General features: G+C 38.3%; 1 protein-coding gene across 1 annotated transcript in view; it reads right to left on the reverse strand.

Moving 5' to 3' along the window:
• Positions 1-15997: 15997 nt before the first annotated feature.
• Positions 15998-26204, reverse strand: part of pdhx (pyruvate dehydrogenase complex component X) — a 74764-nt gene continuing 64557 nt past the window's right edge. The window contains exons 10-11 of the mRNA XM_006642446.3: positions 21718-21782; positions 15998-17527 (exon numbers count right to left, since the gene is read on the reverse strand). Coding sequence (XP_006642509.2) covers positions 17263-17527; positions 21718-21782 — 330 coding nt within the window. The 3' untranslated portion in view covers positions 15998-17262. The remainder of the gene's footprint in view (positions 17528-21717; positions 21783-26204) is intronic.

A 26204-nucleotide genomic window follows, 5' to 3' on the forward strand; every position in this document is an offset into this window, starting at 1 on the left:
AGATTTTATATGTACACTTAAAGTAGTAGGTCATTGGGTTTGGAAGAGAGAAAAAAAACAAATTCCCCAATAGAGAAATTAAATCACTGTGGATCCAAGACACCATGACTGACCATGATGATGTGGAAAAAGAAGGTTCTGGATTGTCCTTTAGTCTTTAGGTATTTTATCCTGGGAGGCACTGATAAGAGGGTTATTAACTTGGTCTAAAATCTAAGTACATCTTCTGGAGTTTAACAAACTCCAGACCCTGGGTCTGTTACAGGCCACCTGGATACAGATTATCATGTACATGTACTGTAGCAGTTGGCAGCTACAAGGCTGAGTTCCAGGCAGTGGAAAGAAAGAGTCATGTTAGAGTCACCAGATTGAAAAAAAAATTGTCACCTAAAACGTGATATTAAAGAACAATGTCATGGTCAGAATCAAACACAAAAATAAATTTAAAACAAAAAAATTATGACTTTTTCACGTTACCTTCAGTAACCACTTATGCTGACTGAGGAGCTTGATTTGGTTACCCAGCCCTTCACAAGAATAGCCTGGGTCAATTTTTCAGTGCTCATCCTAAAGATTGTGTTGACTTTGCCAGTATGATTTAGGATCTTCAACAGCTGCCTGTGATTTTAAGACTGTGAATATTTCTTTAAACTGCTTGAGTCCCCCCCATTGCTGGAGATTATATGCGTAAATGACACAAACTTAAAAACATTTCACAAGATACAGCACCTCTCCACTAAGAGAGGATTCTTTAGTCTTCCTCTGTGGCTCCTCGTAATGACATCCACTATTGGTGGAAAACATCTATAAATACAAATGAAGTCAATTATTTATTACCCGTCCGGTGTGTAAACATCTGTAATCCCAGAAGATGGTTGTCTACTTTTTTATGTCTGTGCAGATCACCTTCACATAACATTCAAACTGGCTTTCTTCCAGTTCAAGAATGACTTTCACAGACTTGTATTTTAAAAGTGTGAAAGAGAATTGTTTAAAGCAAGCCAGAACACTTTAATCTGTTAAAAACGTGATTCTAAGGAAAAGAAAAATCTGGACCACCAGAAGGTGATGTTAGAAACTGTAAACCCAGCATTTGACCCATTGGCTAATCGATCCCAGTGTGCCAGAGATTCAGGAAAGTCTTTTATTTTGATTAATATTTACTGTAAACAAACCACTCTAGCATTGTAAGGGAAAATGGCGTAATGCATATTACTTGATCTCCTGTTTTGAAATACTGTACATGTAATTATTAAGGATTGCCTGGAAATTGTAAGAGTGTGAGTTATAATCGCTGAGGGTTTCATGAGGAATTTCCCTAAAATAATTATTTTAATCCCAGAAATAACACTCCTTCTAGAATCAGGACAGCTTCCAATTCTTCTGGGAAAGGAGGGGGAAAACTGAATAGAGCTGGCAGCCCAGTACGTGGTCTTCTGGCACAGCCTGAGGATCAGAGAGTGGGATTTTCATTAAAACATTTTTACTGGAAATGTCTGTTAATGTTGTGTAAATTGTTACTCTTTGTCAATACCATGATTCATCTGTCATAGCAATGAAGCTCTTTGCATTTGAATGCCAACATGGTCAAGGTGAACCATTAGCCCTTTGTTATAGTTACTGTATGTAGATTTATGGTCAATTTAAAAACACTCATTGTCCCCAATCTCCAATCTTGGCAAACTAATGCATTTCTAGGTGGAATCACTAAGGCTTTGGGTGGCACAATAATAGTCAAGACCTCTAGGCATTCCTACCAAGGCAATACTTACTTAATGTGCTTCATTAACTCTTATCACTTTCAAGTGAAGACATTTAGTCTAAATGGAGTGGGTATTATTGTCATCACACAGATAGAGTTCCAGAAATCTGAGACTGAACAATGCAGAGCTGGTCAAGGTCTGTTTTGTATTTTCTCTGTGTATTTTATACTTTTGTATTTCTCTTTTGTTTTTTTGCCTCTTTTATTTAGTTTGGGTGTCATTTTAAGGATGAATTAAGTAATTCATCAAGTAAAGTGCAGACGTATAAGACAATATAATAGGTAAGGCTATTTAAAATAAAGACACACAACATAAGAAAGTTGGCAAATAAGAAGAGATAATTCAGTACCAAATATCTAACTAGATGTAGCTTATAGATCCAAGGATGTCATCCAGATTCTTTGTGAAAGAAGCAACACAATTGGATTTCAGTAACATGACTGGATAACTTGTTCCAGAAAACCACAACCCTTTCTGTAAAAGACTTACGGGTTTTTTTAAATTTGATTTTTCCATTAGTTTCCATCTGTGTCATCTGTTTTAAGTGTCATAGCTGATTTAAAAGAAGTCCACTGGCTTGACTTTCCAGCACTCTCCAAGATTTTGAATCAGGTCCCCTTGAACTCTTTTTTTCTTCGAGATTGAGTACTCCATCATTACTGATATATCAAATTCCTGACATAGTCAAGGAGACAAGGAGAGACAAGGATAAATACAAACCCGAGTTTACTGTTGCATGTCTTATATTTATAATATTCATTTCTTGAGCAAAATGTCATTGAAGGTAAAGTGTACTTCACCTTTCTATTAAACACAATGTGTTAAATAATCATATTAATTATCAAAGCCCTTCTTGTCCTGTATTGCAAAGAATATTTTGTCCTGCAAAGAAGTGAAATCAAACATTAAATTTCAAGCCAACTGCAAAGCATGTCATGCATTCTGGAAATAGAAATGCATTGAATATCCCAGGCATATTTCTATTAGAGTGTCTGCTTTGCTTTCAATGTGAGTACAATGAGTCTATGTATGAGGGGAGCATTATTTCAGGTAGAGAGAGATATTGACATGAAATGAAACACTAAGTGACACAAGTGGCAGGTTACTGCACATGGCTTCTCTGGGGAATACATTGGCTTCATTAAAAACTAAGTCAATTACTGAAACAAGAAAAGCATGATCCTGTAATTACTATATAACAGCATGGCTCTTCTTTCATGAACCCTATCCTCACTGAAAATTTTGGAATAATTTTTAATTGCAAAGTTTTTACATTTTGAGAGTCATGTTCTATTATTTGAAAAAGTGCTTGACCCTAAGACCAAATGATGTGAATAGGAGGGACATAGTCTAGTGCACTAAACAGTATACAGTACTATGTTATGTCACAGGGTCTCTGGTTTGGTTCTGAAATGGAGTCCTAGTGTTACATACTGACCTTTTCATTTTCTCTCTTTTCTCGTCTACCCAAGAACGCGCAACGGACCTTTCAGTTGACATTTTGGAATAGGACTGGTTAGCTGTCCTAAACTACTCCTATACAAATGTTCTAAAAGTTGAAACCAGAGTTGAAAAGGAAACCAGAGAGTAACCAGGATTTTATAAAATACTTAAAGGCCTTACATTTAAAAATAAATCAATACTGTAAAATAGTATCTCTATGCCACTTTCTAGAGCCTGTCCTTTTGCACATTTTCAGGTCCTAATGTTTGAGTAAATCTTCTTCTAAGTGATTTAAAATACTCACGGCGATAGTTTTGGTAAACTAGAATAGGCAATAGAGTGATCTTAAATAGAATTTTGATAAAACGAGTAAGTAATCAATGAAGTAATTACTGACATACAAGACGGTAAAATTAGGCAGCTAGTTTATACACCTAATATAGCGCACAAGGAACAGACAGAAATCATTCTGGCTCAACTGCCTTTCTCTGTCATCATCCTAGCAACAGCTTTTTAAAATAACTGTGGCAAAAGCAAAGAGAACATCCTGTTTGCATTGTGATTGATTCAATGCTGTGGCTTTTGTTACTGAGCCCTACCTGCTCCTGTCTCAGCTTTTAGATCTCCTCTTTTTATTCTTCATTTTTCACATCCCTCATTCTACCTCAGTGCAAATGCAGCCATATCTTTTGAATCTGCATACTAAAGAGAGTAGGTGTGGATTAAAAAATAATTAGTTTATGTGGAGATGGTTATTTTTAAAATGAAACTTATATACTGTACTGTGAAAGTACTCTTACTTTAAACTGTATAAATGTGCATTGTTTAATTTAGCATTTCATTATTTAGCTGATTTAAGCAGGATTCAATTAATGCATGTATATTTTTAGAAACATGTGCCTGTTTTATATTTTTCTGTTTATTTCCATAAGAATAATTCTAGTGAAATGAAACCTACCACTGAGCATCATGTGAAAGGTATTTACAGTGGATCTGAAGCACAGGACTACTTAGGACTACAGGTGATACTTTTGTCCTTCATAGCCAGAACAACAATGATTTCAGCTGGGTCTCTGTGGCAGGTCCCCCTGTGGTGTGGTAGTTGAAAAACCATGCCTGCTAATTGATTCTCTGCACCGTTTACACCCTTAGAATATAACTGCACAAGGAATCTCTGGGCCAGGGAAGAGGCTGGGCCGCGACCCCAGGTGTTCCACAAGCACTGTCCCACCCTCATCTGGGTCACAACGCACTTTGCCTATCTGTTTCCCGTTTTGTCAAAGCCTGAATGGGTTCCTTCTGCCCATAAGTCTACCTGAGAGCTCCCACTTCCTTGGTTGAGTAGTTGAGTTCATTGAGTGATCCACTGTATTGATACACTGAGAGAGAAAATGGTGGCAAACACCATAATAATTGACCATATTGTATTTATTAAACCCAGAGTCAACAGGTGAGCACTGAACTGTCAACTACAGAGCCAACTCACCAACTGTTTTCACCAAGAGACTGACCTCACCAAGAGAACTATTCTGTGCTCTCTATCTCTTTATAGAAAAAAGCCTGTTTGGAAACAGCTGTACTAGATCCCTTTGTTGTACCTGCATGTGAATGTTTGCACTTCTTCTAAAAACCGTCTCAAAGCTGCCCTCCAGCAACTTTAACTGACAAGGACAACTCCACCACAGGCACTCAAACTGGGACAAACAGGTGTGTGTCTATGTGGAGTGTGTGGAGAAGACAGGAACTGAAACAAGGACACATAGCAGCTCAGTTTGTTTTGGTCACGAAAAAGGATCTCAATCTTATTAGTTACTGATCTCTAGGACAGAGCTGCTAGCTTTCATTCTGCGGAGGTGAGGATTTCAATTGACCTATAAATCCCGCAGTCTTTGTGAAATAAAATTGAGGTCAGATGTCTCTGTTGTATTTTGTGTTTGTGGTGAACACAAATACCTCACAACAATACAGCAGAACTGAAGAATTCAGTCCTTCTCCTAGAATGTGGCTGTTTGTTTAATATTACTCTGTTAATAATATACTAAGGTGTTGAAATCCTACAATTGACAATAAAACATGTCATCAGCAAGTCTTTACTTAAGTTTACTAATTATTTAGTCACTTCAGTTTATCAGATATTGGAGATCTTAAAACAACTTTCAAGAAAAAGGTTAGCAATTGATAAAATACCATTGATATCATCTTGCTGGCTTGCTCACTAGTGCTTTAAAGTCATTAGGATCTCATCAAGCATTTGATAGAAGGATCTGATTAAATCAGTATCAACAACATGGCACCTTGTTCCAGATGCCACAGTGCTTTGTGTAAAGGATGTTCCTCATTCTCAATTCTTTTTTGAGAATGTTTCTGAAAAGGTCCCAGGAGCTTGCATCATTGTTTATCCCACAGTATTTTATGGATAAGCTTTGATAGCGTTTTTCAGTATTTCAATACTTCTATCAAGTCTTTTGTTATCTCTTATTTATTTCTGTATAATATTGTGTTTGCTCTAGAACCCTCTTAAAGTCAGCAAGAACCTTTTGGTAATGTGGTAACCAGAATTGTACATTATCTTCTAAATTCGATCTGACAATTATATAACATACAGCTCTTTTATCATCATATTCCATAATTAAATTTGTTTTTCATTATTTATTCTTGCATCTTGTTGGCATTGTCTCAAGAACTAAAAACAACCGAAGCAATAAATTTAGGCAAATTATCAGTTCAATTAGGAAGCTGTGTAGTCAGCAGGAAAATAAACTAGAGGACCTCCAGCAATAAAGATTAATATATAAGCAGGGGAAAACTACACTTTAACCATGTTCACATCACATCTTTTGGGAGAAGTTGACCAGAGGGCAACATGGAGGCACAGTGCTTAGAAGTGCTATCTTGCAGCGTTGGGGCCCTGGGTTTAATTCCTGGGGTGCTGTCTGTGTGGGGTTTCTCCCACAGTCCAAAGACATACTGGTAGGTTAAGTGAGTTATGGAAACATTAGCTCAGGTGCGAGTGTGTATTCATTTGTGTCTTGTGTATCCTGTTTCTTACTGAGATGGGCTCTGGCTTCCCCATGACACTAAATTGGATAAAGCGCTTTGAAAATGGATAAATAGAAGTCAACAACATAGACCTATACACTCAGGACCAGGGTCTCCCATAATGACTGTCTTCCCACCTTCAAAATCTCTGACTCAGTGGGGCCAATTTTCTACAACACAGATGTACAGAGACTGTGAAAGAGCAATTACTTATTATGAAAAATAAAAGATGAACTACAGTATGGGTGGTTTGCAAATCTTACTGTTGAAAAATATTTTTCCTTGTCTTCAAAGCAGAAAGAGAATGCTTCACAGAACATCAATTTAAGTGCTTTTGTGTTAGATATAAAAGCAAAGGGCATTCAAAGGTGAAAGCTTTTGTTTTGTTCAGACATGACTACTGCAATATCCTGCTTGCTGGATTGTTACAGATCACTTTGTAGAAACACCAACATGGTAAGAATTCATCAGCTAGAATTATGAACAGGTCTCATTCTGGTGAGAATGCTGCCCGTGTGCTGGGTTAGACTTCAGTTTTAATAGACTTCAAGATGTTACTCTTGAGATTTAAGACAAAGATATCTGTCCCCTTATATTCCTGACCTCCTGATAAGTTATACCTGTAGCTGCACTCTCTTGTTCTCTAGTGTATCTTTATGGACATCTTTTTTTGCGAGATTAGAAACTGAATTTGTTTCTCACCTTAAAACTCAGTTGTTCTGCCATTAAAATGGCCTTTCTATAGGTTTTATGTAAGATATTGTTAACTGAATATTGTTTTATTTTGTCAGGTGTTTTGATGATATTTTTTCTGTTTTTACTGAGACAATTCTTATGGTAGAATAGATAGGTTAATAGTTTATTAATATGTTATTAATATTCAGTTTGACACTCATTAGTTTTTACTTCTGTTATAGTTACAATGGTGGGGAGTTCTTCATCATTTTGAGAAACATTACACCTCTCACAAGTTTTAGAGAGGGGGCCATATCAGTTTAAACACTTGAAGAAGGCTGCACAGCTGGAATCCTGTTTTTCTTTTCTTTCCTTCCAGTATGAAATGAGACTGCGATTCTTTCACAATTCTCCCATTAGTTCTTTAATACATTTCTGATACTCGATGCACAAAGCAGCCTTCTTTTAATAAACACTCATGTAGTGAAGGAATATGTCTGCTTTTCAGATAATGTTCCGCTGTAATTTCTTTTTCATTTGATTGACTTCCCTGTGTATCCAGTCAGGCTCACAAGCCTCTATGTTTGCTCTATTAATGTATGACCCACTCTCTACTCTACACAGCAGGTTCATTTTATTGGCAAAGAAATTGCAGCACCTATGGTGAGGCTGGCTTTTGAAAAAGCAACAAAAAACCCTTCACTTTCTGAACAAAAATCTATCATTAGATATAAATCTAATTTGATTTGCTAAAAGCGTGTGATTGCTCCCAATGTGATTACACTTTGTAACCTGCAAAAGTAGTAGAGAGCAAAATATATTCAATAGTTTTTGTCTTTACCTGGAAAAATAAAATCACATAGTTAATTATTATAATTCAGTCACAAATCAGAATGTTTTATGTTAGGGTAGTTGAGCAGTATATTGAAAATTATTAAATAGTCAAAATCATTCCTATCATTCTATTTTGCTTTGTGACCTGGAGTGCATTGTCTGATTTTAAGAAACATTTCTTTATTAAAAGAAGACGTTTGTTCCTTGAAATAAGCTATGGTATCATCTTTGACAATGTGTAGCTTATTCCAACCCTTTGTGTAAGGAAGTTCCTCTTGTAAAAAAAAAATATTTCTCCATGGAGATCTTTCAAACTCATTACTGACTTGTCCAGTTTTACTTAGCTGCTGGAATCTGACCAGGAAGGAGGTGGCGTCTACCTGGATGAGCAATTACTGTCTATAGTAGAAGAAACAAAGCCTTTTGTATCATCCTATCAACAAACTTCTCTTTAGAAAAATCCTTACTTTAAAAAACTCATTTTCTGAAACATTTCCAGGGCTACACACATTTGAAAAATCTTTAGACAGAAGAGCTTTATTCAGACACTCAGAGTTTTCTCAGTTCAAATAAATGTAGGAAAATTGAAAATATATCTCTTTTTTTATTGGCTTATTTTAAGAAAATAGAATCCTTACTTTTCCTTTCTTAACTTTTTATTGTTCTTCACCATTCCCATAACACAAGCAACAATACTTCTGACCCTACTCTATCTCTTCACACTTCCTATATAGAATGAGATGTTATCCCCAACCTTGGTAACTGAGAATGTGAAGCTGATAAAATAAAGATTATAATATCTATTACACATTATAATTATCTATTACACATTCGAAGCTAGGTTGAAGAGATTGACAGCATAGCTTTAAATGTAATCTGTACTTGACATGGACTGGATATAGAGTAGAGGATATTCTCATTTTTCTAAGTCTGTATAATATGATATTGTCGTAATATATTTGTCCCTTGTTCTTAAATCAATTCAAATCCAAAGAACCGTTTACTTGTATTGTCTTTTTAGAAACAAAAACCCCTACATATGAACACAAAGACAGCGGTTTAGATAGGCAAATGTTTGGTAAAAGTAAACACTATGATACTACTGAAATGAATCATTATATCTCAGCTGGAGAGTTTCTGGAATGATAATGACATGCTATTAGCATTGACCCAAGAAATATTGATTGCAGTCTGATTTTAGGAGCAAAGAATGACAAAGCAGCAGACACAAAGCTAAACACAGGCTGACTCTGTGGCTTCAATGAGATATAGATGACGTTTTATGCTTGAACAATGGAACATTTAGTGCATTTAGCGTTTTACTGCATGAATGGCACCTAATACTGTATTTCAGTAAGCTAGTACTAGCTTCAAATTGCTTCAAAAGGGCTGGCTTTACATAATAATAATAATAATAATAATAATAATAATAATAATAATAATAAAGAATTTCATTATTCAGGTTGGGGGGATACATTTTTAGTCAGCTCCATGGATTGTTTTTTTGTTTATAGTCTGTCTCGTTCTCCTCTTGGCACGTAGCCCAGTGCAAAACTGTACCCTTATCCCAAGTGAGGTAGGTCAGAGTGAAAAAGCCCATTCAGAAATCCTGTGCAAAGTGAGGTTGGAGTATGCATGCAAGCAGTTGCTATCACAGAATAAATGGAACATAGCTCTTGCTAAGCTCATGCAAAAAATGTTTCACTTTGAAACGGATGATTTCAGAATAATGGTTAATAAAGAGCGATCTATAAAATCGGCTCCTCCTAAGCTCTGTAGGACAAACGGTACATTTAAAACTCTTTTTAACATGTTTGCATATTTGTTTAATGGATCAATAAGACTTGACATGCCCTAGTACAAAATAGAAATAAACAATTAATAAAACTACAAGGAAAGATTTTCCTTCTTCATGGAATGTGTGATATCACTTGAGTTGCAGCCTTCAGCATGCCAGAACGCATCTCATCTGCAAAGTGCACAAAAAAAGGAAAGAGGAAAGAGGACCAGAAGCTCCGTACTGTTCCTCTTTCTGACAGTGGACTTTGTACATCGCTCTCTGGGTAATATATAGGCTGAATCAGTGTGGGTAACTTTCTACAGTACTGTATGACAGTAAATGAAGGAAATGTGATCCTCCCCACCCTTCTTTACTTCCTGCACCTCCTTTAGAAAAAGACACTGTGCTGACCTTTGTTTCTCTTTTCTTTCAACAGAAGCCCAGCATGAATGTTTTGAAACACTTTAAAACATGCAGCTTGCACATGAAACTTTAGTACGACAAAAAATAGTTCAGATGTTAAATTCTCATATTTCTCCTTTTGGGTTTTGCATTCACCCATTACTATGAGAAAGTACATAGTTAAATATAAATAAAGGATCACACTTTTTAATAACATTGAATAGTCATTGCATGCCTGTTTTATCCAAAAAGACTAAGAAAGTCTAGACTGAGCTATGCATGACAATTAATGCTTCAAGGTAACTTATGATAAGACTTTAGACTTGACATTTAATTGAAAGAACAGGGTACACAGTGTGAGAATCAAATCTTTATGCAAGTACCTTTGGGTAAAAACCCTACTTATGGAGACCAGACAGCACTCTAAGCTTCAGCCTAAAACCTAATCGAAGTCCAACTGTAAACCTACAACTTTTTTGCATGTGTTTTTTTTGTTTGGTTTTATTTGAAAAATTAAGAAAAAGTTTGTTAAAATGTGGTGATGGAAAGTCAATATAATACAATGTAATGCGGACACCAGGCAGATTAAAATACCAAAATGAGCAAAAAGTATAACCATTCCTCTTGCACCATAACACTTAAAAGATTGTTAAGAGCATCAGCATTCTTCATGGGTGTCTATGTCAGGCCCTGCATGGCACACAACACCAAGTTACCAGAAGACGGTAGCTTCTGCTTTTGTTTCATTCAGCTCTTAGTGTACTGTTACAGACAATTCAAGGCTACTCTTAAACACTTCCCAAGGATTGCGAAAGCTTGACCTTTCCATGTTTATTCTTAAATCCTCTAGACTCTTATCGTACTGGTATTTGTAGGTATATCAGTCTTCTTTTAAAATGTTCACATTTTTAAAATTTTTTATTTTTCTAAACCAATAGGTGCCACAAAGGACTTTATTAAAACATTTGTGATTGTAAGATTACATCCTGTATCCTTTTTTCTTTCATTTTCAATTTCTACATTTTTCCAATAACACTGTATTATTCAGATAGTGTTCTGACCATGTAGGAAAAAAATCGTTCATACTTCTTTCAGATTGTATAAGTTGTTAATTTTCAAAATTACATTAGGGAAATTCTGTCAGCTTTCAGTTAGCAAACCATTTCTGTATTGCAATTCCCGAAAATGAAATGTCAGTTGCCTGCCCAGGGGCCAGAATGGAATGATGAAATTAGTTCTGCTTTGTTGCATACTACTTAACTTGTGATTTAATTTTTAAACTAACAGGATTTTGTGCCATGTTATTTATTCAAAGGCAGACTGTGTTACAGGCATTTAATCTGTAGCAAATTACTATAAATATTATCTATAAAAATATTTTTTTCTTAGAATCATTAATAAAGAGAATTATGCAAATGTAATTGCTGTTTTTTTGTGCTCATAATGACGGTCATGTGCTCTATGGCACACACAAGACCATAGTTTTCTAAGAACTTTGTGATCCCATTCCTTTGGATGCTGGAAAGGGCATCTAGGTTGTGCATGAAACTTGTATTTCAGTGGATCAGAGAACACATTGAAATCCCAGTCTTTCACTCTAAATGAAGTATCCCATTAATAAACTTGTGTATAAAAACCCATGGTGAATGCCTCCTCAGATTGTAGTCGAGGAGCTCACTTGAATCAGTCTTCTTTCGTGCAGTACGAAGAGCATCAATATGTCACGACTGAAAATATGTAATTGTTTCTGATGCCAAGAACCATATCTCAGAATGAGTAACATTCCTCCTTGCAATCTTTATCTCACTTTCATCCATAATATCCTCATTGTGCATAAATGTCGATATTTCCCAATGACTTTGCCAAAGTTCCTACTACTCTCCAGATGTTCCAGGATATTTAATTATCAGCAGAACACGAGAGGTATATTCTGCTTTCTGGTACTGTACATGTCTAGCCATCAGAAGCAACCTTTAAAAAATCCAGCTCATCCACTTTAGCATCGTTTGTTATTAATACTAAATATTTTCAAGAGAATATTAGCCTGAGGAGTTATCTACTGTTCCTTGTAGCTACAGACTGTTGATAGATCTAGATAAACAGAATTATAAATCTATAAAATGAAATATTAACAATAAATCAAACTACAGAAAGCAGGTGTCATTTGTTACTGAACTGGGTAGAGCAATTGTTTCCTCCTTTAATATCTGCTTATCTGTGTATAATCTGCGTGCCTTTCTATACAAAAATAAGACTCAGTGTTGAAAGGATACAGTCTCTCATACAGTATGTGCAATGATATTCTTTCAAAGGGAGCAGGAATGACTGTCACAATGTGGACCACCTGAGATAATTACATATGTGTAGTCCTTAAACTCGGAGACTGTTCTATCAGCCCATTAAGCCCCCCAAACTCCCTTAATTCCTTTCATGTGTTTTATTTTGCTAAGAGAAAAAAAAAAGAAACCGCTTAAAAGGCAAACATTCCCCATGACTGCAAAGTTCAAAGGCAGTGCCTTGTAACTGAGGGATGATTATTTCATTTTTCTTTTACAGCACCTTCCAGTCCTTCTGTTACTAGGCGACGGCGGAAGGCTGGCTGGTGGAAGCAGAGGACAGAACACTGAAGCTCTGTCGCCGCAGCTGCATGTGGCCAAAAAGCTGTCTCTCCACCATCGAATATATACTTCCTTTCTTTGGAAGCAAAACAACGACCTGAAAGGAAGTACGCAGTGTTCCTGTTACAGATGCAGGAGACTCTGCTGAGAGCTTGCATGGCACTTGCACGTCAGCTAGCACAGGCTGAATGCAAAATGACTTGGGTGCAGGATGTACAGAGTCACCTGCAAGGCCAGCTAGCGAGAGCTGAATTTCGTTTTGTCTCTTGACGTACAGTGTTTCTCTGTGCACTGCAATCACTCCACAGAAGAAGCACTTCTGGGTTAGCAGTTGAAGACTTACCCTAGGAATGCCATTACAGTAGACTAGTGTGGAGATTATTGGTGGTATTTCTGCACTTACAATATATGATTTATGTTTTATTTTTACATTATATTCCACTCTTTTTGACATTTATAGTATAGTATAGTAGTAACAAAAATACCTGTGATTTGCTAATTTATTTTAGCATTTCCAAATCACATAGAACCATTTTACCTGGCAACTCACTGTATCACGCTACTATAAATATTATAAATACTTAATGTTGTAATTGTAAGACACTTGAGGACAGTTCGCTCACGAAAATCAGGTGCATGGAGAGGAAATTTAATGTTACCATCATTTGCACACAACCGTATAGACTTAGCAGTGGGTAATAGAAGTTGCATTGTAATGAATGCAAATATTAAGTCTAAACTGGTTGATTAAGCTCATAGAAGAATCTTTCAAAAAAGCAAATAGAGAGAGACAATCATATCAAAAGAAAAAGAAAGATGTAAAACTGAAATGGTGTATGTAAAGCGTATCTAGCCAGACAGGTCAAAGAGAAACTATCTCCGAACTGTCAGCCTCTGCTACACCCACCTGTCACTCAGGGCTGGTTGCCATGGACACCAAATGACAGGAGACCTGGATCACCTGGAGGCAGTTATCATCTCTCCCACGAGCAGGCTGCTTGGACTCTCCTCAGGGCTATGATATAGTTTGGACTTTGAAGCTCCCTGGTTGCAAGCTTGTTCCCTTTGTGTCGACTCCTGTGTATGGCCCAGATCACCTGACCTAGCCTAATGTTCTGCAGCACTACGTCTCGCCTAATGTTCTGCAGTACAACGTCTCGCCTGTTTTGGATTTACCCTTTCAGACCTTTCCCCGGTGCTTTCACTAGTTTTCACCTCAGTGGCATGCCCGCAGCTCTGCGACCGCCATGCAGCTGCCTGGCTGCTCGCCTGTGAATCTATGCTTTGCACCTTTGCATTGCTACACCACTATCCCATCTGTGGCTCTGTGCCCCTGTCCGTACACAGCACCGCACTGCGGCCTCTGTCAACACATCAACCTCTCACCCAGCAAATGTTCATGTATATCTTATGACTCCCGATCCGAGCAGCGGGATTGTTTCACAAATACTTACAATTTGCCTTAAGTCTGTGCCTTGTATTAAAATTGTTCCCCTCAACAGTTCACTGCTTCAGGTTGTTCTGGAAGGAGTCAATCAGAGAGCACATTATTTGACTTTAGCACCAAGGACTCTGTTAAACCAACATTTCATGACACAGGTTAGTTCCAAACCATTGACTTGTACTGGGCACGTCACATCCTCCTACACGTAAAGTGTTTAGGAATACTTTGGGATTAAAAGCGCAGTATAAATGCAAGGAATTATCATTATGAATACTACTTAAATCAAAAGGAGACACATTCTATAAACATACAATTAGTGTCAGGAACCATATCACAAATGTGTCTGCAAATGCAACATGCCACCCTATTTGCCTACATGTTAAACCTATTCCACATTTCCTGTGATACACTTCAGTTTCATATAAAGTCCCATATAAATACATTGCTTTCTTGTACAGTAAAGCTGGGGCCCTGGGTTCAATTGCCAGGGTGCCATTGCTTGGATTTGTTATGTTCTCCCTGTGTTCACATGGATTTTCTCTAGGTGCTCCAGGTTTCTCTCACAGACCAAAAAAATACTGTTATGTTAACTGGCTTCTGGGAAAATTGGCCCTAGTATGTGTTTATATCTGTGTGTGCCCTGCAATTGACTACTGTCCTGTCCCGAGTGTATCCTGTCTTGTACCTGCTGCTTGTCAGGTGAGGCTCTGCGGCCCTATATTGGATACAGTAGACAGAAATGGATGGATGCAGTCACGTAGTGGCTGGCCATAATTCCCATCTTTGCACGTTTGGCAATTTTGCATAGGAGCAAATGGCATCGGGTACGTTCTAGGTTTGCAAGCAGCTGACAGTCACAGTTTTTATTTAATTAGGGCTCTAAGTAATTGAAGGATGACACCAATTATGTAGTACAAGACAAATGGTATTTTTAAAAAATAAAACAAAGAATGCAGAAGGGAAATTAAGGGCCCATTTAGCCTTATTAAAGCCAAGAATGAGGTTAATACTGTATCTCAGCAGGAAAAACGCAAGCAGGCCAAGGGAACACCAGAGGATGAGAAGAGCAAACCTGAACGTGCTGTTTTCTGCCACATGGCACTCACATACCCTGCTTGTTCAGTAAGATGGAGGATTTCAGCCTTGAATCAAGTTTCTTTTTTGTGATGGGCCTCAACCAGACAGCTGTTCTGTGATTTTACACCTGCATGGAGAGCTGTCTATCTGCAGGCATACATGTGTTTGCAGGTGGAAAGATTTCAAATTGGAATTTTAACAATTATTTTCATGCATTTCTTGGCTTCTGATTCTCATTAAGGTACGAGATGATGAGCCTACTGGCTGAGCCTATTAAAGTCTGGAGTATGAATTATATCTTTTGTTCAGGAACCCAAAGCCTATAAATACACATTTGAAGCGCCGTACAGTTTTTTTCATATTAGCCATGAAAAAAGGACAAAAAAGACTGGAAAGATTTATGGATTGGATAATGTGTTTTGAATAAAAAAAATATAAATGTTGTATTGTAATCATAATAACATTGTACGGAGCAAAGTCATATTCTTCATAAATAATTAACTGAATTCCAGAATTAAAATAGAGGGCCACATTTATTCACAACTCTGAGTATTTCTTTAAATAAAATCCAACAAAAACAATAAAACAATATTGTGCTTTTTGGAAGTGCAACAGAAACCTCTGAAATTATACTTGAGTTCACCAAATGTTCTGAGTGTCCCTGAGGTAACACACAAAAGTAATCCAGTAGTAGCACATTTTATCATTTAGGACAAAGCATTTGACCATTGTTAAGCTTTAACACTTCTTTGAAGACTGCAGGCAAACGATCATGTTTGATTCTTACTTCTGGCAGGTATAATATTGGAAAAAATACATATTTTCACCTCGTGCAATTAATTTAAGGTTTCATGGTACTAGCACAACAAAAGCTATCTTTGAAGTGATGTAATGCAGCTGGAAAGAAGGAAAAACACACATATTTGCCATGTTCCGTCATGGATATTCATTTACTCATTTTAAATATTACAGACATAAGAAATTACAAACCAATGTGCGGACAGGAATCTTGCATTTATGAAAGTTCTAATGGTTCCTTATTTTGTCTGCGTGAGGTTTTCATGGACAGAATCCCCAGGTACAGGACACAGAGGTGCAACATCCTTAGGGCTCTCTAACAGGATTACAAAACGCAGTCAGAAAGAGTTACAGCTAATTATTTGAGGGACTATGAACAAAAAGTTGGCTTAAACAATATTCTGCTGCTGGGGAACAAAAGTGTCATCTTAGGTGTATGTGTATGCACCTGCTCATTTTACTATATTATTTAAAATTTACTACATACAGTATATGTTTGTTTTCATGTTTATTTTTATACCTCATATGAAAATTTCCAAATGCTGCATTCCAGTGTAAAATGAAATTTTCAAGTCTTTATAATTATGTAAATGCTTCTACACTGAAGTGCGCAGCTGCTGAGCTACAGTGAAGATATGCATTGGTGAAGAAAGGTGCTTCTGAAAACCTGTAATAAGCCAGACACGATTATTAATAAATATGATAATAAATAAGGCTATTTTTCTGAACAGACTGTAAGCTTTGTATAGTGTGATGCCCAACCAAGCCTGTTCCCAGAATGGAAAGGCAAAAGACTTCCAGATCTGGTCTGTATTCCAACTAAAGTTCCAGTTGCTTAACTGTACCCATTATTGCCTTCAGGTCAAGAACATGATCTTTACCTAAAGACTGAAACATCTATAAAAGCCAGAAGTATTGAGGCTCTCAGGAACCTGGGTTAAAGACCATTGAAGAAATGGTCAAGATGCAACATCCCCTTGGGGAAGCTCAGTGGAGCTTAATTATTATTTTTTTAAGGGAAAGAAAAGGAAGACTTTCCTAATTTCAATGAATAACAGCAGCCCCCAATGAGTAAAAACCCCCCGGATCTGAGATCTCTATTCTTGATCCATACAGCTTAGATATAAAAGTTCAATGTGTTAGGAGAGGATTAAGAGATGGTAAATTCCTCCTCTATCTCTGTCACTCCTCTTTCACAAGGGGAATATTACTATGGAACTGCTGTGGAATCCAAACAGAGAATCGTGAACTGCATAAAACAAACTGGGGGGGGGACTAAATAAATTTGACTTCTCCAACTCAACAGAACTGCCCATCAAACCCCTGTTGCGCTGGGTTTTGCAAGACTGTCAGTGCCCCTTGCCCGCAGCATGGTATCGGAGTGCCAATTCACACCAGTGCCAGGCGCTGCGGCCGCTCCAGGTTGGCACGGAACTTGTCCAGGAACTGGGAGGCCAGCTGGTCATCCACGAGCCGCCCGTCACTGGACAGGGTGACGGTCAAGAGCTGCCGCTGCTGGACTGTAGCCCCACCCTCTGGATCCAGGCAGGGGAAGAGCTCGGCCTGTGAGCGCCCCACTGCCAGAATGCAGGCCTGAGGAGGATTAATCACTGCGCTGAAGCCACTGATGCCAAACATACCAAGGTTGGAGATGCTACATGATGGAGAAAACAAGGAAGCAGGAAGCAGACAGGTTACAATAAATTAAAGTTCAAACAGTTCAAGTAAGCAGCTGTGTCAGCATGTGTAGGCTGCAAAGGAACAAGTTAAAGGTTTATTCCTGCTGAAAAGAGAAGAAAAGAAACACGATGTTTCCACAGCCGAAACGCTGTGTTTCCTTCCTTCTCTTTTCAGCAAAGTTCAAACAGTGCAAATCCAGTTCAGATCATAACTTTGTACTGCGTATTGAGGGTGTGAGCCACTGGGAAGGGCAGATATGGGAAAAAATATGGACTTCCCGGAGCTGAACAATTTCAGTGGTATCCGTCTCCCAGATAAGCATTTGTTGCAATCTACCACCACAAAATCACATGGAACAACATAATTAAGTACTTTCAAGAAGCAGAATTTTGGTTTGAAATCTAAAATGAGTGCCCTAGAGGGTCCACAGACAGGACGGATCAGAACCAGTTACATTCAGCATTGCTATCTTCTGTGAGGATGGAAGCTGAAGTGTGAATTGTTTGGGAAATCAGTGTCACATGACTGTTCTTACAAATGTCTAGTCCAGAGTTTAATCTGAGTGTTCTGGCTTCCTCCCAGTCTGAATTGTCCCTTTGTATTTCTGTGTGTGTGCCCTGCGGAGGGCTGATGCCCTGTCCAGACTGTAGTCCCACTTTACCCCTGTGCTTGTGGATTAGGATCAGAGCTACCAGGAAATAAGCAAAGTGTCTGGTAATGAATAAAAATTACACTATATCTCAAATTCAAGCAATAGTGATAACAGCTGCTTTTGTTGCTGGACTGAAGTTTTGCAAAGGTCTGTAAAAAGCAGTCAGTTCCTTCACAAACAATTTGTAATTCTGATGCGCTGCCTTTATTATTATCAGCTTCTATTAACGTCTATATATTCTGCACAAAAGAGAAGTACAAGCTATAGTATATTTATTAGTCTTCCATACTATGATAGGAAAGGCGTTTTAAATAACTCAGAACTAGAAATATAATATGTTGTGTAAGAATAATCTTCATTATTGTTAAATAAAATCAATTTAATTCTGTGTACACAGAAGGACCGTGCCTTTTTGACAGTATCTCTTGGCAAAGTGGGAGTTATGCAGGATTCATATTTCAGGAGAACATCTTCTATTTACATAAGCAGCAGCAACCCCCCCTAAAATGCTGCACTCTTTCAACCACCCTGAGCAGCACTGCAATGCTGAAGAGCAGACTGCAAAATAATAGCTGATCATTTTCTGCAAAACAAAGACTTCAGTCACGTCGGCAGTACAGCACTTACCCACTAAATTCGTTTTTTTTTTCACTTTGAAAACTACCTGAGGTCAAACTAATAGCGTATTATTTAAGATCTTCATATCGGAAGAGAGGTCTGCACTTGCTTTCTGTAATGCATGATCAGGCCTTTTGCTTGTTTTTCCTGTTTAGGAAGACCAAGATAAGCACCCAGATACCTGGCCGACACAACCCTGGCAATCCAGGCATCACATAGTGTACATGCATTTGCAGTGAAATGACAGTGATTTTACATAAATTACTGTATAGTCACCCAAAAACGTATTTTATAAATATTTCCATCTAAAGTCATGGTGTGTCTTAATCACAAGTGAATACAGTGTATATAAATACAGCAGTGTCTCCACATTTGGAAGAGTTTGTTGCAGAGAATCATCATGAATAGCAAAAGAGATGGAAGGAAAAGACAAAGATTACAAAATTATCTTTATGCCATTGACACTAATCCAATGAAATACATTTGCAAGATAAAGAATTAGAAAATTAAACAAAATAGATACAGAAATTTTAGAAATATTCCTGTGGTTTAGTAATCAGCACTGTACATTTTTGTATAGTGCTTTTAACAGCAAGGCCTGATGTGCTCTATTTGGGTTTCCTGCTCTGAGAAGATAAGCAAACCCCAAGTTCCTGTGATTTTCGCAGTAAGAAATCAGTGAGTCTCTGGAATCATCCTCTGCCAGCAGAACAGGTAGCTGCTTGCAGGACTTCCTTCAATGCCGATCAGAATGAGATATGCAAATATGAATATCAGCTGTTAGGCGGATAGCAAGGCTGACACCTTGTTTCCCTTTGTGATTACATTAAAGGCTTCCATTAAAGGGTAAACAACTAACAAGGAAGGTTTAGGCATCCCTTTGATGGAGATATTTTCTGTGGATTGGAATGTGTGGCTTTAATTTCCTCGACCCCCTCTACCCAGTCCACACACCAAGCAACAACAAAGCACTCATCAGAAGAGTTTAGCGAGCTGTCGTGATGTTGGAAACTAACAGGAAAGAGAGCGAAAGGGTCACATGGAAAACTACTCATGGAATTCTTCCAGGGTCCTCCGTGTGGCTGCACAGTCGATGTGCACAGGGCCTCGTTTTAGCTGTATGTTTCACAAATGAGGGGCTGGTGGCAACAGCTCAAAGAAGTTACCACCAAACTCGCTGAAGAATTCTTCCATAAGAAATCAATATTAAATTGCATACAGATGTCATTGAACAACTCTATGTCTCCTAAAGTCCTGCATACCTGAGAATTCTGGCGTTATAAAGCAAGTTGTTCCATTTGATTGAAAATGAGAGTCTTAGCATGAAACTTCTTCAGTGAAATAATTAACCTACAAAACATCATCTGCTATCTGCTACATTAGGGTGGGACCTGTGAAGCAGATTATAACTGGTGTGGTTAGGGCGTTAAACCACCTGAGCAACAGAATAGAATAACTAAAGTGAACACTGATGTGTAACTCTTCATTTTTGAGCCATTCCCATCACATAGAAGATGGGCTTTTAAAATAAAAAAGTATGTTCAATACCTCCAGATGTTTCAGGAAGAAGGATTCCAATGGCAAAAGGAATGTATATACTATCAAAGGTCATGTGTTTGTGCCCTTGGTATAGTCCTTGCCCTTGGGCAAGTTCGTAACCTCCATTACTCCAGTCCCACCTGTATAGAACTGGAGCTTTCTCTGGGAGCTACCCTACAATGAACTGGCATCTTGTCAAAGAAGAGAGTCTTGTGCTTGTGATCCACTTCACATCACAGAAACTGGAAATAGCTCTGGACATGAGACTCTAGGCTCCAGTATGGACTGTGTGTGTTGACCTGCTGAGTCCCTGAACATATTATGACATGGAATTGATGAAAATGACTTTTTTTCCCTTTGTCATTTTTACACAGATGAAAATGCAGACTGCAGAATTTTACTGTAATTTAGGATTGAAAAGCCCCTCCTATACAATGGGTGATATTTTTCTGAGGAAAACACTAATTGTATTTTGTATGCTTTTTTCAACAATTCTGAAATGAAGCAACCATGGTTACTGTACAATGGAAGGACAATTCTCTTTTGTGCTAAAGAGGCAAACACAGCTGCTGTGAGGAATAATAAGCATGTGTAATCTATTGTTGCTTCAATGAAGAAGCAACCACAGTATTTTCAGCAGTAATAGATACGTCAAACATAAAAAGAGAAGCCTTACTTTAAGGAAACAATTTTTAATATAAATTTGTTCTGTCCCTCTGGGTCATTAATTTTAATGAGTACAATTTTGGCTTGAATGCACACAGCATCTTGATAATTTACAACCACCTTTCTGCATACACTGGGATTGAGAGCTCATCATAAAAACAGTAACAGCAACTACATGAAAAGAAAGTCTAGGGGCTCCTCAGTTGCTCCTGCAGTGAAGAGACTTGAGGTGTTTGGCCCAGATGTCGTTGGCTTAGCCTGATTTATGCCACCAGCTAACTGTATGCGTGTTTCACTTGCAGGGAAACTGAGCCCCTCTGGGTGGGCCAACGGCCTCCTGTGCTTTTCTGGATGACTCCCCTGAAAGGCACTTTGGAGCTCACAGCCCGTTGGGAAGGTCAATGTCTAAGACAGGTGAGTGTGTTTGGGGAAAAGTGAAAGTTAGTTTTCTCCCTGTGCTGTACAGGGACTGCAACCATGAAGATAAATGTTTTACGGTGTTAAATCCCAAATGTGGGCCTAATACAAACACAACAATATACTTTTCATTCTGAACAGAAATAAATTATAGGTGATGTATAATTACATTTTTGGCTTTGCTCCTCTGCGTGACCCCATTACAGACTGTATCACATGCAACTCTGATACTGGTATGAATGGGGATCTGCTGAAACAAACAGAAGGCTTACCTGAATGATCCACCCTGGTATTCTTCTGGAAGCAGTTTTCCATCTCGAGCCTTTTGGGCCAGAGCCTGAGGAAACCCGAACAACACCTTTATGACTGTGGTGTTAGAGACAATACAGTGATACAGACCAGAAATACACTCACTACAGCAGTACATAATGTTCGCAAAAAATTAAAGTCAACCTATTATTAAACTATTATTAAGTGAACATTCTTTACAAAGTGCCCTTTCATGTGTGTGATTTTTAAGAAATTTGTATTTTAAACATAACTGACAGGTACATGTTGTACTTATTATACACAATCCCACACACATCTCAGAATAATGACTAAAACTTGGGCTAAATATTGCAATGTGTTTTTGCATTGTGGTTCTTTCTCAGCCTTGAGGAAATGGATGGTAGGAGGTCATGCTGTGTACCTATTTAGATACAGAAAAAGTAATAATACATTTCAAACAAGTCTATTCTGGATGACTTGGTTTGAGCTGAAGTCAGAGGTATTTTGCAAAAGCACCACAAACCCACAATATGAAAGACATCTAAGAGCAAAGCCCAGGTCAAACCCCAAAAGGAATTCAAGGTTAAATAAGCACACAGCCACTTCCTCAAGCAACCAAACCTTTCAGTGAGCCTCACTGCACTGAAGAAAGAAAGCAAGAAATAAGAGTACATGTGAATGTTCATAGGTTACCCCTGAGATTATTTCCATTTCCAAGGGACTGACAAGATTGTAACAGCAGGTAAAAAACAGTACAAAAATAGATCACCACTGGTAGAGGTCAGCAGAAAACAGAAGAAAATCCAAAATAAGTGATAAGTGAATCAATTAAAAACGGTAGACAAAAGCCCAGCTCAGCACTATGTTGTATCATGATCTAGCAATCATCACCTTTCTGTTTTCTGTCCTATTGCAGGAACGTCTGATGTGCACATTGCAATGGTTCTGCTCAGAACATGCTACTTTTTCAGGTCTCTAATTTTCACAAAAAATATTTCATGCAAACCTTGACATCACAGTGGGTCAGGGGTGTTACAGTGACACAATATAGAGCCTTCCAAGTGGCTCAATCGATTAAGGTGCTCACAGAACCACAATCGGAGCTCTATGACCATGTGTTTGAGCCTGGGACAAGCCACTTGCTGCCACATGTCGTTTTAATTTCATTGATAAAATGCAGTTCGTCATGTGCATAGAGATCTTACAAACGCCAATCTGTCCTCCCAGTTGTTTCCTTGCTTTTTCAGCGTATCAGTTATTTTTTACAGAAAGATCAACTCTTACTTTATACAGCACATAAAAAATTACATCCATCGTAGAATGAGAGTAAACATTTAGATAGGAGAATACATAAGTTTATGTAACTTCAAATACTGTTAACATTCAAATTAAATTAGCAAGTCATACTATTTAACAGTTCTAAATATAGATTCAAAGGCAGGTTGAAAGGACAGAAATGAATGTTGAAAGCAGTCATCTCTGCTGATCTCAAGTGAGAACTTGTCACAAGAGATTTTGATACCGATACTGATTTTTAGTGTAGTTAACAAAATCCCCCCCTTTCCTTGGTCTTTCAGATTTATACATATAATTGCTAAGTAATTAGCTATGATATTTTTTATGTATTTTAGATTTCTGGTCAGTTATTGGTATATCAGAAGACACACTGACATTATTCATCTATGGTAGAGTTTGAGGGTAGTGTGGAAAAGTAGTAGTTTGTTTGTACATGGTCTTGATGCACTGTTTGCACTTTGTCTTGTTTTTTACACTTGTTTTACAATCGAGAGACTCTCTGTAAGTAAGAATTCCATTGTACCAGTACCGGTTACATATGGCAATAAAGTTCAAGTTCAAGTAGTTCGTACTCTGGATTCCAGACTGCAGGGTTTTTAAGATTAGTGTTGGGGACTGCTCTAACGTTCCTCCACCACCAATAACACGTCTCTGCAATACTTAGTGACTCTGGTGATCCAGCGTAGCAGCAAAAGAACAAGTAAAGGTTCCTCTGCAGCCTACGCATGCTGATGCAGCTCTCTACTCGAACTACTTCAGTGTTGCTGTGGTTACTTATGCCATCATTCTCTCTATATACTCTCAGAACATGCCTGGATACACGTCTGTTAAATTATCTTGTTTATTCATGATTTTTTTCTCATGACTTGACGTGGTGAGGCACATGCAGCAGTAACTCAGCCTCTGTGAGCTGGGGATGGCTACCACACTGCCTACCGGAAGAGCCAGGAGGCAGTCAGCGGACGAAAGTAATGCGAAGAGGCAGGCGGGGCCGGTCCCTCACAATGCCCTGGATCTGGACAGATTGAGGATGTCGTGCACGCCTTATCGTACGGTTTCCTGCCTGCAGCCACGCTGCCTGCTGCGCCCGCGACCCCCAGTCACTGCTAACCGGGATTTTTTTAATAAACGCACACAGGCAGTGCCAGTCTGAATGGTCTAAATGACATAAAAAAAACAGGTTCTGATTCTTTCTTGTACAAAGGCGAGAGAAACACTTCAAATAAATCAGATCTATTCTATTGATCATGCAATCCATTTGCATGAGCTTCAGGTATTACAGGTGACTTCAGACTAGTGTGTCTCCGCAGTGTTTTAGACAGAGCTTACATTTCATGAATGCCTTCATAACCACAGTACAGAGTGAAACTCTACAAAAAAAAAAGGAATATAAAAACACAAATAGTTTTTAATTTAGTTATTAAGAAGTTAGCCTTTTGCTCACTTACAGCTGTTTGCCATGAAGGATCTACGGATATACTGACCTAAAAGTATTGCCTTGTGTCCGAGTCTCGCTGTGCTTCATCAGCAGGGCCCTGAGCTGGTGTTTAGATTACAGGGCTTTCCTCCCATGGGAAAGTGCCAGGTAATCCAGACAGCCACAGCTCCTACAGACAGACGGGCACCGCCTTTGTTACAAAGTTCTCACAACTAACTGTGGACTGCACAGACCATTGCATGTGAATTTAAATTGTTACAATGAAGTTCTTTAAGGTTCATCAGCTCTGTTAAATTAATAGTTTGATAAAATAAAAAAGACACCTAATTTCTGCATGTTCATAAAGTATATGCACTGCTGTGTTATATTACGTAGATACTTTATTATCCACTACTGTGGACATATTATACACATATCTACACAGTATTTATGCATTGACCTACAATTACATGAAAAGAGAGTTTTGCAGTTGTGCATGAAAGGGAATTACTCTGGGACTTTGTCCCTTCGTGAGCAGCCCAGACTGCCGTGATTTCAGAAAAAGACTCGTCAGAACCAGTCTATTGAATACATGAAATGGCTGGATGAGATCCTTCGGATCAATATATTTAAAATAAATACACTAGATGGCTGAATTGGCTTTGTCAGCTCTGCTATGCTCCTATAGTGTGAGCGGAAATTGGTGGAACGGTGAACCTTGCCCTTGTTGATCGTTGTTTAAATGATGACGGTGGCACAACTGTACTATATTTACTGTGGAACATACCCACCTCCTACCACCTATTCACTAAGATGTCTTGCACCCACCCAAGACTGAAAAATCTTTTTGACCAACAGGAGTCAAAATGACTACAAATTGGAACATAAAAAAGCACCAAGACCCACTGTGTATCCAGACAGGGAGCGGAGGGAACCACAGGCACTGTGAGCAGCTCACAGCATGTAAAGAGCCTCACACTCTCCTCCGTACATGAGAGAACCTGGACTAAGGCCTTATTCAGAAACCAAGCAAGATCACATCCAGCATAATCCAATGCACATAGCAATGCAACTGAATACTGCCACAAACCTGTACATTGCAAATCAGACACATTTACGCTAAAAACACAAGCCTGCTTTTTTGCCTGGTATTTTAAAAAGACTTTGAGAAAACACGATTGCAATTCAAGCTGACTCATGTCCTTTAGACCACGGTAGAAAGATAAAAACCCACCATGGTAATTCCCATGACTTTTTTTGTGGGAAAACATAATCTAGTCACACATCAGTGATTTAATTTCTAAACTGGGATTTAAGTGTCCTTCCCAGATAGAACTTCTTGAAGTAGTTTCTTTTAACAGAAATCAGGCAATAACACAACAGCTGAGAAGAAACTAAATTCTGCCCGAAAGGTAGAAAACTGTCTCCCATCAACAAATGATTTAAAAAAGTAATGAAAGCTTCCACGGCTTATGCGCAGAAGTGGCAGTGTGGTGTGGTGGAGAAGGGCTGCTCTGTAGCCGAGACCTGAGGGAGACTGTCCGACTAATCCCACCCTACACTTGGCAACCATTTTTACACTGTTATTTTACACTGTAAGCAGTGCTTTGTATGGGGTATTTTGCTGTTTGTTAGATGCCGTATTATATGAGTAAATGTGATGGCGTGTCCATTAAATACAACCACTTAAGATGCTTCTTTTAAAAGCGAAGTGAAAAGTGCTGCACTGTAGCGCAAAGGCTGTGTGAATGGAAATTATTCAAGTCTGCAGCTCGG

Source organism: Lepisosteus oculatus, chromosome 21 (assembly GCF_040954835.1).
Source record: "Lepisosteus oculatus isolate fLepOcu1 chromosome 21, fLepOcu1.hap2, whole genome shotgun sequence".
Taxonomy (NCBI): Eukaryota; Metazoa; Chordata; class Actinopteri; order Semionotiformes; family Lepisosteidae; genus Lepisosteus; species Lepisosteus oculatus.